This window comes from Jaculus jaculus, chromosome 1, assembly GCF_020740685.1.
Source record: "Jaculus jaculus isolate mJacJac1 chromosome 1, mJacJac1.mat.Y.cur, whole genome shotgun sequence".
In the NCBI taxonomy this organism is placed as follows: Eukaryota; Metazoa; Chordata; class Mammalia; order Rodentia; family Dipodidae; genus Jaculus; species Jaculus jaculus.
Window position 1 is genome coordinate 262,976,468 of NC_059102.1, and position 17,844 is coordinate 262,994,311.

The 17,844-nt window shown below is 43.7% G+C and overlaps 1 protein-coding gene across 6 annotated transcripts in view; it reads left to right on the forward strand.

Moving 5' to 3' along the window:
• Znrf1 (zinc and ring finger 1) overlaps positions 1-17,844 on the forward strand; it is a 122,693-nt gene that overhangs the window by 92,326 nt on the left and 12,523 nt on the right. For all 6 annotated transcript variants that reach the window (XM_045149056.1, XM_045149061.1, XM_045149064.1 and 3 more), the window contains exon 2: positions 15,501-15,596. In XM_045149056.1, coding sequence (XP_045004991.1) covers positions 15,501-15,596 — 96 coding nt within the window. The remainder of the gene's footprint in view (positions 1-15,500; positions 15,597-17,844) is intronic.

A 17,844-nucleotide genomic window follows, 5' to 3' on the forward strand; every position in this document is an offset into this window, starting at 1 on the left:
TGATTAGCTGTAGGTGAGATTGTGAGACTGTAGTCCACACTCTGGGATTGTACTCTCAGAAGAAGAGACAGGGCTAGAGAGATGACTCAGTGGTTAAAGGCACTTGCCAGCAAAGCCAGAGGACCCAGTTTTGATTTCCCAGTGTCCATGTAAAAAAGCCAGATGCATGAGCCAGATGCATGAAATAGCTCATGCATCTGGAGTTCATTTGCAGTGGCTAAAGGCCTTGGCATGCCAATTCTCATTCTCTCTCGCACGCGCTCTGATAGATGATTGACAGGTAATTTTTTAAAAAATCTGATCCTTTGGAAAAATAACCATGTCACCTATAATATTTTATTAGTTTCCTATTCCAGGTTCAGATCTATAACACTTTTTTTTTTTTTTTTACATATTTGGAGGAAAAGATTCTAAGATAGTCTCACTAAACTGGTGGTATTATCAGTGGTAGAGTACTTGCCTATCATGTTAAAGCTCCAGGTTCTAGCACCAGGGGAGGTGTGTGTGTGATAGAAAATGGTCGTACAAGGCAACAAGAAAATTGCTGGAGGGCTGCATTACTTCTGGAGGCTCTAGGGGGGAATCCATCCCTTGTTTCTCAAGTTCTAGAGGCCAGTAACTTAGCTCATGGCCCCTTTCTCCATCATGGAAGCCAGCAACATTACTAGTTCTCAGATCTTTTTCTGACTGCTTCTGTATTTTTCTTCTCTTCTGACACTCTCCTTGTAAGGACACACTGGACTTACCTAGATAATTCTCTCCATTTTAAGACCCCTAATTTATTACATCTGCATAGCACTTTTCTGTACATAAGATTAACATTCTCAGGTTCTGGGGATTGGGATTTAGATGTCTTTGAGGATTGTTATGCTGCCCACCACACGCTGGAATAGCTGTGTCTGTGCTCTAGGTTGGTGAGCGCTTCTGTTTTACAAGTGAGAAAGGGACAACTAGGATGGTGCTGTGACTTGGTGTCATCAGTGGAAGAGGGACAACTTGAACACTAGTTGAACACTATAGTTCTGAGTCCATGTGTTTTGTTTTTTTTTGCAAGGTAGGATCTCACTGTAGCCCAAGTTAACCTGAAAGTCAGTCTTGTTTTAGAGTGGCCTTGAACTCAGGACTATCTCCTACCTCAGCCTCCCAAGTGCTGGGATTAAAGGTGTGTGCCACCACACCCAGCTAAATACATGGTTTTTAAAAAAGATTTTATTGTTGATTTATTGATTTATTTGACAGAGAGAAAGAGAGGGAGAATGGGCATGCCAGGGCCTCCAGCCACTGCAAACTCCAGACACATGCACCCCCATGTGTATTTGGCTAACATGAGTCCTAGGGAATTGGACCTGGATCCTTTGGCTTTGCAGGCAAATACCTTAACCATGAAGCCATTCCTCCAGCCCTAGATACATGTTTTTATCTTGTATCTAGATACTTGTTATTTTTTAAATTCTTTCTACACATTTCAATAAATGGTTTTTTTCAGTATTTATGCTTCTGAAGAAAATTTTCTGGGAAATTGATGTGCTGACTGGAAATGAGGAAAAGTCAAAATCAATGTAAAAATCATCTTCAAGGCAAAATGTCAAAGTGAAGAAGACATTTGCAATTCACACAAGCATTTATATTTGAAAGGTCCAGTACAAAGACTGTTTACTGGCTTAATATTTTGTCCACTGAAATGTGCTTGACTCTGATGTAATATCATGTCACAAATCTTTTTTTTTTTTAATGTTTTCTTTATTTTAGAGAAAAATAGGTGAAGAAGGGGGAGGGGAGAGAAAGAGAGAATGGGCACGCCAGAACCTCCAGCTGCTGCAAACGAACTCCAGATGCATATGCCCCTTGTGAATCTGGCTTATGGGGGTCCTGGGGAATCGAACCTGGGCCCAGTGGCTTTGTAGGTAAGCGCCTTAACTAATAAGCCATTTCTCCTGCCCACAAATCTTTTTTATTATACAAATTACTTGTTACCATTATGAGGCCCTTGATTGTCTTAGCCTTGGCTCTGTTATCCTAGTAAAGATCTAGAGGTGGCCTCACATTCCTGTTACCAGATTGGAGTGATTTCTCCCACACACCTTGACCTCACCCTCTATTCTCCAATTCTTATCTACCAGATTCAAGTAATAGAGTCAAGAGAGAAGAAAAACAATACAGAACACTTCACATGCCTTAGTAGAGATCATACACTATTTTAGGGATCTTAGAATCCATGGTCCTCCTTGTTAGTGCTATTCCCAGGGAGTCTCTCCAGGAAATTCCTTTTGACCCTTTGGTCAGTACTTCATAGCTCTTTAGGACTTTCCATCTCTTTATCAATGATGGTCATAGCTATGGATGACAGAAAAATAAGGCCTGAAGCATGAAGGTCTATTACCCTGATACTTCCCTTTGATAGAGTTGAGCTTTCAAAACAACTCCAGCCTCCTCTTGTGGCGTCTTCCTCTTTAGATGCCATATCACAACTGGAGAGATAGATGGCTTAGCGGTTAAGACATTTGCCTGCAAAGCCAAAGGATTCCAGTTCAATCTCCAGGACCCACATAAGCCAGATGCACAAGGGGGCGCCTGCATCTGGAGTTCTACAGTGGCTGGATGCCCTGGCATACCTATTCTCTCTCTCTCCTCTCTCTCTCCCCCTCTTTCTCTCAAATAAAAATACAATAAATAAATAAATAGATGCCATATCAAAACGCAGTTATTGCTGGGCATGGTGGTGCACGCCTTTAATCCCAGCACTCTGGAAGCAGAAGTAGGAGGATCACTGTGAGTTCAAGGCCACCCTGAGACTACAGAGTGAATTCCAGGTCAGCCTGGGCTATAGTGAAACCCTACCTAGGGGGGAAAAAACACAGTTGTGATACTTCTTAGTGTCAGCCTCTGTTTATTTCAGTGACAGCTGAGCAGAGGATGCTCTGATGAGATGAGCTGGGGCTACGTCCCAAGCGAGAACCCAAGCCGTTAGTGCTGCTATGTGTCCTGGCTCAAGCTTCAACCCATAGACTTTGTGAAATGAATAGAGCAGCCTGTGTTGAGCACCACAGAACTATTATCTACTTGGACCTCCAGTGATGTGAAGGTCAGGTTTGCTGGCATTAATAGGTGTTAAGTTGCACATTGTGGGCAAATGGTTTTATTTCATATGAGCAGTCACTTGCATTTGAGTGTCATGTTCATTTGCTGATCAGTCAAATACTATGCTGAGCATGAACTAATAGTATGTTCAAACATTTTCTTTTTCTTCGTTGAAAAAAAAATGCAGTCAGCCAGTGAGGTGGACAATGCCTTTAGGAACTGAGAAATAAAATACTGATCCTGTATAGATTCTTTGTCCTTTTCCCTTTCCTAATTGTCCTGTTCAACCACACTTCTGATATTTCTCTTTCTCCTTCTCTGTCTCCCACCTCCATTTAAAAAGAAGGAAAGGGGGGTGCTGGAGAGATGGCTTAGCGGTTGAGCACTTGCCTATGAAGCCTAAGGACCCCGGGTGAGGCTTGATTTCCCAGAACCCACATAAGCCAGATGCACAAGGTGGCGCACGCATCTGGAGTTCATTTGCAGTGGCTAAAGGCCCTGGCATACCCATTCTCTCTGTCTCTGTCTCTGTCTCTCTCTCTGCCTCTTTCCTTTTCTGTCCATCTGTCACTCTCAAATAAATAAATAAAAATGAACAAAAAAAATCTTTTTAAAGAAGGAAAGGTAGCGCACACCTTTAATCCCAGCACTTGGGAGGCAGAGATAGGTGGATCACTGTGAGTTCTAGGCCACCCTGAGACTACATAGTGAATTCCAGGTCAGCCTGTACTAGAGCAAGACCCTGCCTCAAAAAAAGGAAGTGGGGGCAGCAGTGGCTGGAGAGATTGGTCAGTGGTTAAGGCACTTGCCTGCAAAGTCTAATGACCCAGACCCAGGTTTGATTCCCCAGGACCCACATAAAGCCAGATGCACAAAGTGGCACATTCATCTGGAGCTCATTTGCAGTGGCTAGAGCTCTCACTCTGTCTCTCTCTCTGTGTGTCTGTCTCTCTCTCTACTTGAAAATAAATAAATAAATGTTTAGCTGGTTATGGTGGCACATGCCAGTAGGAAATTGCTGAAGAGGCAGAGGCAAGTGGATCAGGAGTTCAAGGCCAGCCTGGGGGGGGGGGGGGATATTTAAAAAGAAGGAAAGCTAATTGAAGGTTGGGATTTTAACTACATCAGTAAAGACCCCAGGACTGTCTCTATCCAGTAGAGAAGCAGAGCCAGCCTACTACAGGGCAGTTCCAAGACCAGTCACGTTTCTCTGGGGCAGTCTGCTAAAGGTACTTTCTTTCCTTTTTTCTTTCTTTCCTTTCTTTCTGTGTATGCTATGTAACGTGTAGATGCACGTGCATCGCATGTATGCAGAGAACATCAAGTGTCCTTTTATCACTGTCTCCTTATTTCCTCGAGACTACCCTCCCCCACACCAGGAGCTGCTGTCCAAACTGCTCTTGCCTTGGCAACTCCCTGCCCCAGCCCCTGGGCTGGGGGTTGTTGTGGCCATGCTCAGCTTTTCGTGTAGGTTCTAGGGAGCCAAATTTAGCAGTGTCTAGCCCAAGAAGTTCTCATGCTTAAATGACAAGCACTCCTAACTGTTGAGCCATCTCTTTAAAGGTATTTCCTAGAAAGGAGGCCTAACCTGCATAGCCAGTGTCATGGTCCAACATCATTTATCTTCGACCTGAAAGAAGTAATACTCCTTTCTGTTGTCATTGTCTTTTTGGCTTATGGACTGGTTTTTGATGTTTGGTTTTAGTTTTTGAGAAGTGATCATTGATTGCTCCTTCCTGCTGGTTTTATGGGGAGCAGATTAGGGAATTCAGCTCACTCTTAAGAGTATTCATTACAAGTGTTGGGTTCTAGAAGTATAAGCGTGTGGTGTGTTTGTGATTGAAATGGACGTGGACAGTCAGGAGAAAGGAGAACAAGGTATTCAGCTAAATAACTAAACATTTCCTGACCACATTTTTGTTTTTCATTTTTTTGAGGTAGGGTCTCACTCTAGCCCAGGCTGACCTGGAACTCACTTTGTAGTCCCAGGCTGACCTCAAACTCAGTGATCCTCCTGCCTCTGCCTCCCAAATGCTGGGATTAAAGGCATGAGCCACCATGCCCAGCTATTTTGTTGTTGTTGTTTTTGTTGTTTTATTTTGGTTTGGTTTTGGTTTTTTGAGGTAGGGTTTCACTCTAGTCCAGGCTGACCTGGAATTCACTAAGTAGTCTCAGGGTGACCTCAAACTCATGGCGATCCTCCTATCTCTGCCTCCTGTGTGCTGGTATTAAAGACGTGCGCCACCATGCCCGGCTTTCAAAAATACTTTGTTTTATTTATTTGCAAGCAGGGGTGGGGAGAGAAAGATTGGGTGCCAGGGTCTCTAGCCACTGTGCCACTAAGGATGAACTCTAGATGCATGTGCTACTTTGTGCATTTGGTTTTATATGGGTACTGGGGAATCAAATAAACCCACATCATTAGGCTTTGTAGTCAAGTGCTTTAACTGCTGAGATATCTCTCCAGCCCTCCTGGCCAGATTTATTCATTCTAATTGCCTAGCTTTTAGGTAATCCCTGATATCTGAAAACTAGAAGAAATTCTGGCTCCCTCCATTGGATACTGGACAGTCTTCTTTCAACAGATGGTCCATCATTTAAATAAGTTAACTCCAAAACACAAGACAAATGTTACTCCTGGGGACTTTACACCCACACTTTTTGTGTAGCAATTGAGCTGCCCATAAATTTGCCTAAGCATGGTAGCCAGGTGACACAGGATAATGAATCAACGATCCCTGATGAGTAGTTGGGAACTTGATTTCACATTTGGGCTGAGGTTATCATGTTCATGTGTCTGCTAAGGCTCAGGTCATCAAACTGTCATGGCCTTCTTACCTACTAAGCAGCCCTTCTTATTTCCCAAAGAAATAGTTTGGAGTATTAGGAGAAGAGGACCAGTAACATCCTGAGCTCCTGCTGCTGGCAGAGGCTTTTCTTGGGTCTTCATGTGGCTGGGATGTTGTGGCAGCCTAGTGGAATGGGTTGGAGTCCCCAGCTACCTCATACACACACTGTGTGGTTCTTCCCTCTGTTCTTAGCTATAGATATCTCCACTGAGCCTGTTCTGGTTTTTAGCAAGTGAACACAAGTAACTTTATTTGGTATGTGATTGAGTCTATATATTTGATCAAATATGTATTTTATGTACTCATTGGATCCAAAGCATATATATTTCACAATTTAACATCTTAGAAATTGGTATGTGCTACATATCCACATCTTAAAATGATAATTGGCAGCTTTTCACCCTCGCTGTAGAAGGTTGATAGTATTATGTCATACAAGTAAAAGCGTCTTAGAGCCCACAGAAACAGTATGTAGGTACAGCTCATTTAATAGGCAGATTTACCAGCAAGTCCCAGTGTACTCAGCAGTACTGGGTGCAGCCCATAACAGTGCCACCCTGCATTTCCCATTGTCTTGCCCTGTATGGAGTAGTTACAAGTTCAACTTGAGGCTTTGAAGTGATGTTGCCCAGCAGGCAGAGCTCTCCACGAATAAATATTACTAAGTAGCACATTCAAGGCCACATGGCTAGTCCCAAGATTTGTTTTTCTATTTTCTGGTCTGATTCTTTTCCTCCAGACCAGTCAGTGAGGAATCCAGAAATAACAAAAATATGCCAGGGTTGGAATAGAGCATGCTTAGAGTGGAGAATGGAGATGACTTGTGAGAGAATGTTTGTAGTAGATAAAATGGGGAGCCTAGCAGAAGATTAAGCATAATATGTTGAGCTATCAATGTGTGATGCATTGAAATGACAAGTATGTAGATGGTTGTTGATTCAAGGATTATTTGTATGTGTGTGTGTGTGTGTTGAGATAAGATCTCACTCTGTAGCTCAGTCTGTCCTGAAACTGTGTAGCCCAGGCTGACCTCAAACTTGTAGAAAGCCTCTTGTTTCAGCCTTCTGGGTGTTGAGATTACATACACAAGCCGCTCCACCTGGCTAAGTATACTTACTTAAAGATCTGAATATGATAAAATATTCAAAAAAACTCAAAAGGAGGTGGAGAAATGGCTCAGTGATTAAGGCACTTGCCTATAAAGCTTAAGAGCCCAGGTTTGATTCCCTAGTACCTACATGAACCAGATGCACAGAGGGTTGCATGCACCTGGAGTTTTTGCATCAGCTGGAGGCCCCAACATGCCCATTCATATACCCCGCCCCTCAGATAAATAAAATATTTCTAAAAACCAGAGAGCTAAAGCCAGGCATGGTGGCACACACCTTTAACCTCAGCACTCGGGAGGCAGAGGTAGGAGGATCACAGTGAGTTCAAGGCCACCCTTAGACTACATAGTGAATTCCAGGTCAGCCTGGCTAGAGCGAGACCCTATCTTGAAACAACAACAACAAAAAAAAAAAAATTAGAGCCCTAAATATGAATATCTAAGCAGATAGGATTCTAGGAAGGTAGTGGCAAGGACACGGGCTCAGCTCCTTGACTTCCAATGCCATCCATTTACTTCTTTGAGCAAAACAGGGGACAGAGCCAGGCATGATGGTGCACACCTTTAATCCCAGCACTCAGGAGGCTGAGGTGGGAGGATCACTGTGAGTTCAAGGCCAGCCTGAAACTACATAGTGAATTCCAGGTCAGCTTGAACTAGAGCGAGACCCTACCTCATAAAACCAAAAGAAAAGAAAGAAAAGGGTTCTGAGAAAGTGTTAAGTGAAGCTGTAGAGGAAGAAATACTTAACACATAAGTGGTAGGAGTACTAGAAGGAGAAAAATTAGGGGAAATGTATGTCAGTCATGGTAGGCCGGGCCTAGGTTATAATGTTACACCAAATAGGCCCATGAACTCAGGAGCATAGCTCAACACATTTGTTGTCTTCCCAGGTAGCAGTATGCATTTGCAGATCAAGAGGCAGGATGATGCCCACTTGTGGCAGTTGTTACTCAGGTATCCAAGCTTTGTTTCCCTGTGCAATGCAACATTGCAGTACTTTGGCGAATCATACAACAGCTCTTGAAGTCTCCTTGGATGTGTGTATATCAGTTTTGCTCACAATTCATGGGCTAAAGGATCATATTCCAAACCCACCCTTAACTTCAAAAGAAATAGGCAAGTGCAGTTATGCTATGTAACTAGAAGAGAGAAAGGTAGAAATAATTGGTGAGTAGTCCTCATGACTTCCCACTAGGGAAATAATGAGACATACAGAAAAAGAGTTCTCTAAAGAAGATCTGACTGTGCATATTGAAAGAAAAAACTGATGGGAAAATACATGCTCAAGCATATCCTAGTAACATCTCTGAATTCTTACTATGAAGAGAAAAATGTTTCAGGCTTTCAGACCAGTGGAACAAATTATTTCCAAAGGAAGAAGAATCACAATGACCTCAGGTTTCAGCAAGAAGCTAGAAAGTGGTAAAATTTCATCTATAGACCATTAGGCACAAAAGGAATTCAAACGAATCCTATGCTCAGGCAAGACAGCCCATCAGCTATCAGAGTAAAAGAAAGGTCTTTGAGCCTCCACAAAGATTCCAAGTGTGTCCTCTCTTCCTCCCCATCATTCCCAACCTCACTGTGCCCACATGATACTCTGCTCTCAAATGTCCCATGTCAACGTCTCTGCTCACTTGTTACCTTCTCCAGACCTCCCTCAGCACTGAACCTAAAGCCACTGTTCAGCTTCTCCTCCTTCACAGTGAAGCTTACTGCTTTACATATTGTCTGGTGTTTCACTATGAAAATGCTCCAACACACAAAAAAATTTTTAAAGTTTAATCCATGCACCTCTCTTTTATTTTATTTTTTTATTTTATTTTATTTTATTTTATTTTATTTTATTTTATTTTATTTGAGAGACAGAGAGAGAATAGGCACGCCAGGGCTTTTAACTGCTGCAAATGAACTCCAGATACATGTGCCACCTTGTGCATCTGGTTTACATAGGTCCTGGGAATCAAACCTGGGTCCTTTGGCTTTGCAGGCAAGCACCTTAGTTGCTAAGCCATCTTTCCAGCCTGCATCTCTCTCTCTCTCTCTTTTTTTTTTTATTTGATATTTTTTGTTTTATTCGACCACCTTAGGATACGATTATCTATGGTTTAGTGGGGGAGGGGGGATGTTTGGTTCTTTCCTTTTGGTTTTTTGAATTAAATTTCATTTAGCTCAATCTGGCCTCAATCTCACTATGTAGCTGAGGATGACCTTGAACTCCTGATCCTCCTGCCTCATCCTCCCAAGTGTTGGGTTTATAGGGTTCACCATCACACCTGGTAGTTTAGTATTTGCTTACATGTTTTTCTTTTTCTTGTTGAGGTAAAACTGTCAAACAATGAAATCTCAAATCTGAAGTGTTTATTTGATGAATTTTGACAAATATATGCACATGTATAACCCAACCCCTCTTAATATAGAACATATTCATTACCCTGGAAAGTTTTCTCATCACCTTCTGTCAATCTGTCCCCCAGAGACAGCCGCTGTTCTTTTCCATGATCTATTGGTTGGGCCTGTTCTATACTTTCCTCTAATTAGAATCATGCGGTATGCCCTTTTATGTCCTTCATTTGGCATGTTTTCAATGTTCCTCTGTGTTGTTGCATGTACTACTAATGGTTTTCCATTGTAGCCCATAACTGTATTGCATCTTTATTCATTCTGTTAATGGACAGGTGGGCTTGTTTCCATTTTTTGACTAGTTATAAATAAAGCTGTGATCAATATTCTTACAGATATCTACTTATACATTTTCATTTTGGAGACCACAGTAAAGATATGGATAAGAAATTTCTTGGGTTTTATAACAGGCATGCCTAGCCTTCAGCCCATAGGCTACATGCATCCTAGGATAGCTATGAATGCAGCCCAACACACTTGTAAATGACAATGTTATGTTGCAATGTCAAAAGGTTGGACACCTGTTTTATTATAAGAAATGACTTTTTCCTCATTCTCTCACCTACATAATAGTTATAGTTGGGCTAGAGAGATGACTCAGTGCTTAAGTCCCAGGTTATATTTCCCAGTACCCACATAAAGCCAGATGCACAAAGTGGCTCATGCATATGGAGTTCATTTGCAGTGGCTGGAGAACTTGGCATGCCCATTCTCTGTGTGTATGTGTCTCTGTCCTCTCTCTCTCTCTCTGCTTGCAAATAAATACTTTTTAAATTTAATTTAATTCTATATCCTTATCAACACTTGTGTTGTCTTTTCAATTTTATCATCTGGCTTTTTTTTTTTCAATCTGGCTTTTAATAGACAAACATATTGGGATTTACTCTCTTTCTTTTCTTCTCTCTTTTTTTTTTTCTTGTAGGGTCTCACTCTAGCCCAGACTGACCTGGAATTCACTGTGTAGTCCCAGGCTGGCTTTGAACTCACTGCAATTCTCCTGCCTCTGCCTCCCAAGTGCTGGGATTAAAGGCGTGCGCCACCACATCCAGCTCATATTAGGATTCTCTAAAGAAACTCCCTCTCACTGTGTGTGTGTGTAGGTATAAAGAGGTTTATTATAAGAAATTGGCTCAACTGTCTGGAAACTGGAGACTCAAGAAAGCCATTGGTTTTCCCAGGAGGACTGATAATGTAAGTCTTAGTCCAAACCAGAAGCCCAATGTCCCAGCTTGAGCAATCAGGCAGAAATCCTACTTCTTCTATTAGATTGGATGAAGTCTACCACATTCGGGAGGGCAATTCTGTATATAGTCTACCAATACTGATGCTAATTTATGCAAAGACATCCAAGAATAATATTTAGGCAAATATCTGGGTACCTCATCACCCAGTGAAGTTGATATAAAAAGTTAACCATCATGGGCTGGGGAGATGACTCAATGAGAAAGCACACTTCGCTGCAAAAGCATGGAAGCCTGAGGTCTTCTGAGTTTGATCCCCAGCCTCCACATAAATAGACAGCTCCAGGTTCAGTGAGAGACTCCATCTCAAGGAAACAACACGAGGAGTGGTAGAAGAGGACACCAGTGTTGTTTTCCTCTGGCCTCTGCTCGTACACATGGGATGTGCACATCCACACTCACACCACACATAATACACACACAAGTAAACTTCAAAACACATACGTGCACACATGAACACCCCCAGGCCCTAGAACATAACTGCAGAGGCTGAGTCCAGAAGACAGGAATTAAAAGAGGCAAGAATTAGAACTCCTGGGTCTTTTCCAATCTAGAATTTTCTGCAGGAGGTACGATTCATACTTAGGCTCACCAACTGATATATTATGCACTGGGTTTTGGAGTAGGGAGAGAGAGAAAGGGAAAGAATAAAAATATGTGTGTCTTTGTGTGTGAAGGATAATGGTACCTACAATACAGAAATGTTTAGAAGAGTCTCATCCCATGTTATTCTTGAGATTATCTATTTGTCATAACTCCCACTTGGTAAATTCATTTAGTGAAGTCCTGTTATATTGCCATTAAGCATCACAGAATGTAGCAAGAAAAAGTTGAAGCTGGCAAGTGGGACCTGACTGGCAGAACAGTGTTGGAGTGGTTCTCTCAGAGCTCCTGGCTTCTCTTTCCTCAATAGGAGCTTCTGCCTGGGTGTGTGGCTCCCTGGTCATTTCTTTTGATTCCTCTACCTTTAGGTGATTCCAGAGACAGACAGAACTGGGGCAGCCATTAAAATAGCGCATCAGCATCAGGAGGGAGGGGGAAAGGGAGGGTTGGGAGAGAAACTGGAGCAACATGAAGCCAGAATGTGGTCCTGACTGGGAAATCAGGTCTTAAAGGAGAAGATTGCAGTTTGGAAAAATGAAAAGTCCACCAGTCCCCAGCACATGAAAACTCTTAACTTACTAACAAACTAAATGTTGCAATGGTTTGGGAGAATTCATCAAATGTGAGCTAGTTACTCCTACCAGCATTGCTTTTTCTGTCATATGGGAAGGGGCCTGTGTCTGAGAGGCCAGCTTAGTCAGACCCAAGAAGATGCTCTTCAGTTCACACAACCCCATGGGCCTTCTTAGGGTCACTGTTGGCTCACCTGCCGGTGGGCATAACCTGCCATTGTGAGTGTTTTCTTTTGACCTGGCACAGAAAGGACTCTTGCAGACTTCCCTTTCTTGGCTTGAGTCTCAAGTAGGCAACTAAATGGCAAGGAATTCCCCACTTCTGCAAGCCACTGGGAGATGGGAAGCAGCTGAGCCCTGGATCAACATCTCCTCGGCTTTTCTGGATATACAGTGAGCTGACTTGATGACGAGGGAAAAGGAAGTAAGTTAGGTCTCTACTGGAAGTGTTCTCCCTGGACTGGAGAGGTGGCTCAGCAGGTAGGAGCACTTGTTGCACAAGCATGAAGGCCTGACTAGCCCTGAGTTCTGGTCCCCAACACCCACATAAACAGTTGGACATGGCTATGCAAGCCTGTAACCCTGGTCCCGTGGGGAGTGGAGACTCACTGGGGCTCCCTGGTCAACCACACTGACCAAAAAAAAAAAAAAAAAGGCAGCTCCAGGCTCCATCTCAAGGGATCGTGTAAATGAACAATTAATAGAAGACACCTGATATTCTCCATAGCCTTCCACATGTGTGCAAATGGGGCATGCACATCTGCACACATTCATACATACCCTCACACACACAGGAAATGCTGTCTTGGCTACTCTCTTAGTTGTTTTTTTATATTGCAGCTGTTGGGGGGAAGAGGGAGATAGAAAATGGGCACACCAGGGCCTCCAGCCACTGCAAGTGAATTCCAGACGCATGTGCCAACTGTGTATCTGGTTTTATATGGGTACTGGGTCCTTTGGCTTTGCTGGCAAATACCTTAACAGCAAAAACCATCTGTCCAGCACCTTCTCTTAGTTTTTTAAAACAGTATCCCATGTAGCCCAGACTGGCCTCCATGTATAGCTGACGATGACCTTGAACTTCTGATCTTCCTGCTTCCACCTTCCAAATGCCATGACTACTCCACCACCACACCCAGTTTTTATCTTGGCTCTTTTTTTTTTTTTTTTTTTTTTTCTGGTTTTTCAAGGTAGGATCTCACTCTAGCCCAGACTGACCTAGAATTCACTATGTAGTCTCAGGGTGGCCTCAAACTCATAGCAATCCTCCTACCTCTGCCTCCCAAGTGCTGGGATTAAAGGTATGAGCCACCAAGCACAAAATAGGGGTCATTGCAGACATTCTCAACTATATGTACTGCTTTCTTGTTTTTAGACATTATCAGAAAAGGTCAAGAAACCAGTTATGGAAGTCTCCACCTCTGCCCCAGTCTGGTGACAGGAGACAACTGCTTGGCTGGCAAGCGTGAACTGTGTGGCTGTAGCAAATTCGTGCACATTCACCTAGGGTGGGGAGCCCCAGGGGCACCTCCAGGGTGTGCCTGGCAGTCTTCTCTCCCAGGCTATGGGGGAATATCTTGAAGAGCCCACCTGTGGCTGTTTTTCTTCCTCTCTACCAGGCTGCTGCTGAGGCCTCTGAGACTTGAGAAAATCCTGTGGCCTGCATGTCTCTGCAGACCTTGGGCTTCCTTTCCTGCAGGGCTGCTTTTCACTTGGTACAGACTTCTCAATTTTTTTTTTTTTTTTTGTTTGTTTGTTTGTTTTTCGAGGTAGGGTTTCATTTTAGCCCAGGCTGACCTGGAATTCACTATGTAATCTCAGGGCAGCCTCCAATTCACAGTGATCCTCCTACCTCTGCCTCCCCCAGTGCTGGGACTAAAGGTGTATGCCACCACACCCAGCTAATGCAGGCTTCTTTCCAAAATGGGATAACAACTTCCTAGAATTTCTAACCTTCACATAGTACATAAATATCACAGTATTTATCATTCTGTAGGGGTATTGGTACTAAACAGAAACTGGACAATTACAAGAAAAGGTTGGGGGCAGTAAAAGGGTAGAAACCATCTTGATCTTTCAGGAAAGAAGGTGAGGGCCATAGTTTCTTCCCCTTAGTTCTCCATATTTTTCTGCCTCTTCTCTCTTGTCTTTTATGTTCCATTTAAAGGTAATTTGCAAACTCAGCACCTTATAGCTAGTGTGCTATAGGCTCAGTGCCAAGCATAAAGAACTCTATCCTTGTACATTAACAGAACTCCTAGGGAGAATAATGTTATCCATATTTCAGGAGCTAGAATCATCTAAAACCTCAGGAGGAATGTTGTGACCATGTGGAAGATTTAAAATTTTTTGTTGCTTTTTTGGGGGGTTTGTTTGTTTTTGGTTGTTTTTGTTCTTGGTCTTTCAAGGTAAGGTCTCGCTCTAGCCCAGGATGACCTGGAATTCACTATAACTAGCTTTTACACTTTTTATTTCTACTGTTTTTTTGTTTGTTTGTTTGTTTGTTGTTTTTCGAGGTAGGGTCTCACTCTATCCCAGGCTGACCTGGACTTTACTATGTAGACTCAGGGTGGATTCAAACTTATGATGATCTTCCTACCTCTGCCTCCCAAGTGCTGGGATTGAAGGCATGCACCACCACGCCTGGCTCTGGATTATCCTTTTAATGATTTACCTAATTTGATTTTTGTTTTGTTTTGTTTTAGACCCATGTCTTTTTGTCATGGAATTCCTTATCTTGTGTTTATCAGCCCATGGCACAGAGACAGGGTCCTTGAGCAAGCTGGCTAGATGGACTAACCAAATTGGTAAGGTCAGGTTCAAGTGAAAAACCTGCCTCAGTAAATAAATGAAGAATAGTTGAGGAAGGTACCCTATGTCAGCCTCTGGCCTTCATGAACATGCACATATACTCACACACACACCCCACCCAAAAAAGTATATTAAGTTAGTTAATGGGACTCAGTTCAGAAGGTCCTTGTCAGAATTTACCAGCACTGATACACTGCTGATAAAACTGTGGGTACATACATAATAGGTCCAAATTTCTGTGAGAATAAAATAGCAGATCATGAAACCTGTGTTTGCCTGCACTGTCCAACAGCTGTTTCTCTTAATAGCATTTGGGCGCGCTCTGGAGAGCCACCCAGTGCTTGCATACTTTTCAAAGGACAGCTGCCTTAGCCACAGGGTGTTCTGGTAATGGATGAAGGTGCCATGCAGGCGGGTAGATGAGGAGGCAGGAAGGATGAGAGATGAAGGTATACAGGCTGGTAGCATTTCCTCCATGGGCCATCTAGCCAAGGGACATCGAGTGATATGAGGCCCATGGTTATGAGAGACAAATGACTCAGCTGCCTTGGTTTGCTTTCTCCTATCCTTGTTTCTATTAGTCCCCACTGGAAAAGGGTCTAAAAGAAAATCAAATCAGGTGTCAGCAACCTCTGTTAAGTGGTGTGTGATGCAGGGTGTCCAGTGAAAGCTGGGAGCTAGAGAGAAAAATCTGTGATGAGCAGAGAAGTTGGGACTCATCTCATTGTCTATGGCACTGACCCCACACTATTGTCATTGCTGAGCATATCACACGTACGTGGATATTCTGGGTTTGGAGCAGACATTTCATCCTGCTTTTCCTCTCTTTCAGGTTTCAAGTGCCCCATTTGCTCCAAGTCCGTGGCTTCTGATGAGATGGAAATGCACTTTATAATGTGTCTGAGCAAACCTCGCCTCTCCTACAATGGTAAGGCCTGGGCCTGTCTCACTGACATCCTGTGGTCAGTAGGGAGAGTTGACCAGCTCTGGTGGAAGCCTCTGGCTGGGGCTGGGTGGCTGTGTGTAGTTTCCATGTCTGCATGGTGGTAAGGAACCTGCTGCTTAGAGAGCCATGAACAAAAGTTGGGATGGCAGAGGAGTGGGCCAAGGGAGATGGGCCCATGGTCGGGTCCACAATGGTGAGAAGGCTTTTAGCTGCTCAGTTCTCTGTCTTCCATCTCTTTTTCATGAACATTGATTGGGAGATACTGTCATCCATTTCTTTCCTGGCCCAGCACCTGATCATGGTAAGCTCCAAGACAACTGGACCCACTCTAGGAGACAGCAAAAAGGCCCAAGTAGAATACCTTCTCTTCATGGAGAAGGACAGCTATTGTGCTGGTAATGCACATAGGGTACTGGGAATCTCACTGTGCAGCTCAGGCCCACACCTGATTAAGACATGTGACTCTCAGCCAGGCGTGGTGGCACACACCTTTAATCCCAGCACTCTGGAGGTAGGAGGATCACTGTGAGTTCAAGGCCACCCTGAGACTACATAGTGAATTCCAGGTCAGGCTGAGCTAGAGTGAGACCCTACCTACCTCGAAAAACCAAAAAGAAAAAAAGACATGCGCCTCTCGGAGGCAGAGTTGGAAGGAGTAAGTGCGCCTTTGGGGCTTCCTGCTGATGTGATCTTGCTGTTCTACCAACGCTTCCCTCAGCACTGAGCAGTGGATGCAGCAGGGGTAGGATCATGGGGTCTGGATATTCTGTGATACCCACAAGTCACTGTAACTTGTTTAGGGACAAAATGACTCTCAGCACCTGTCTGATGTGCTTCAAGTAAGGATTTGGAACTCGCTGGTGAAGAGGTCCAGTCTTCCCCTAGCACTCACTGATTAATCTAGGGCAAGTTGTGCAGCTTATAGAACCTTGGGTTTTGGTGCATAAAATGGGGATAACAATCTATGCATACAAAATCCTTTTGCACAGAGCCTGGCACATGGCTAGTGCTTGGGAAGTTAGAGCTACCATCAGAGAAGCAAGGCCCCACAGTGTAAACTGACACCAAGCTACCTTTGTGCTGCCAGAGTGCTCTGGCCTTCCATCCCGTTTAGTCTGGTCTCCAAACTGTTTGCCAGGGAGCTGTTTTCTCTATGGGGGCAGGTAGCGGGTCTGGTGGGGGTACTCCCTAGTCCTCTCAGCAGGCCCAGCTTCTTGGATTAAAGGCAGAGAAGGGGGTAGGTAAAGAGTTCTGGCATTCCTGAGTGTTTGAGTGACCCTTTCCCAATGGCAGACTGTGCTGGGGGACAGCATTAGCCTGGGGATGGCTTGTAATTCTTGGATGTTCCTGGAAGATAAATCTGAGGAGTCTGACCTGCTTCACTTTTCCTAAAAATACATGCTAACACAGGTTGAATATCACTTATCCAAAATCCTTGGAGCCTGATACTTCATATTTTGAAACATTTGGAACATTTTCATAGGTATTACCAGTTGAACATCTCTAATCAGAAAATCTAGGATGAAAAATCCAGAACTTTTGGAGTGTTGTGTCAGCACTGGAAAAGCTTCAAGGGCTGAGGAGTATAACTCAGTGGTAGAGTGCTTGCCTAGCATGTGGAAAGTCCTGGATTTGATCCCCATCCACCCCCCAAAAACGTTTTTATCATATTTTATATTATTTCAGATTATAAATTTTCAGATTACAGATGTACAATTTATCATATATTTTACCTGCTTGGTCAGATGGTTCCAATTGTACGAGGACATGTCACCTACTTGCCTCAGTACATGTAGCCTGATGACCATGTCTCTAGTTGAAGGACCAGATACAGGGCAGGATATGTGTCCCTGTCTCTGCGTACACACACCACCCATCCATGAGCGTATCTCTCTAGTGGACAGCTTTTCCTTTTTCACGACTGACTGCCACTGCGACCCTGAGGCTGTTGTCATGTGTGCACCAAACTTCCTGTGCTCAAGCTCAGCTTTGTCCCTGTTGGCCATCTCTGCCTGGGACCATGGAGAAGGGTTTTCCCTGTGTCTCATGGTCCTTCCCAGCCACTGCTCAAACACTGTATTCACTGTGCCCCACATGTGTCAAAACCTCATGAACACTGTTTTGTCCTGTGGGTGACTGGCAAGGGCTCCCTGTAGACACTGCCTTTGCTGTCATGAGAGCATAAAGGCCTGTCCTAAGAGAACGTGGCTCTCAGAGTCATCGGAGAGAA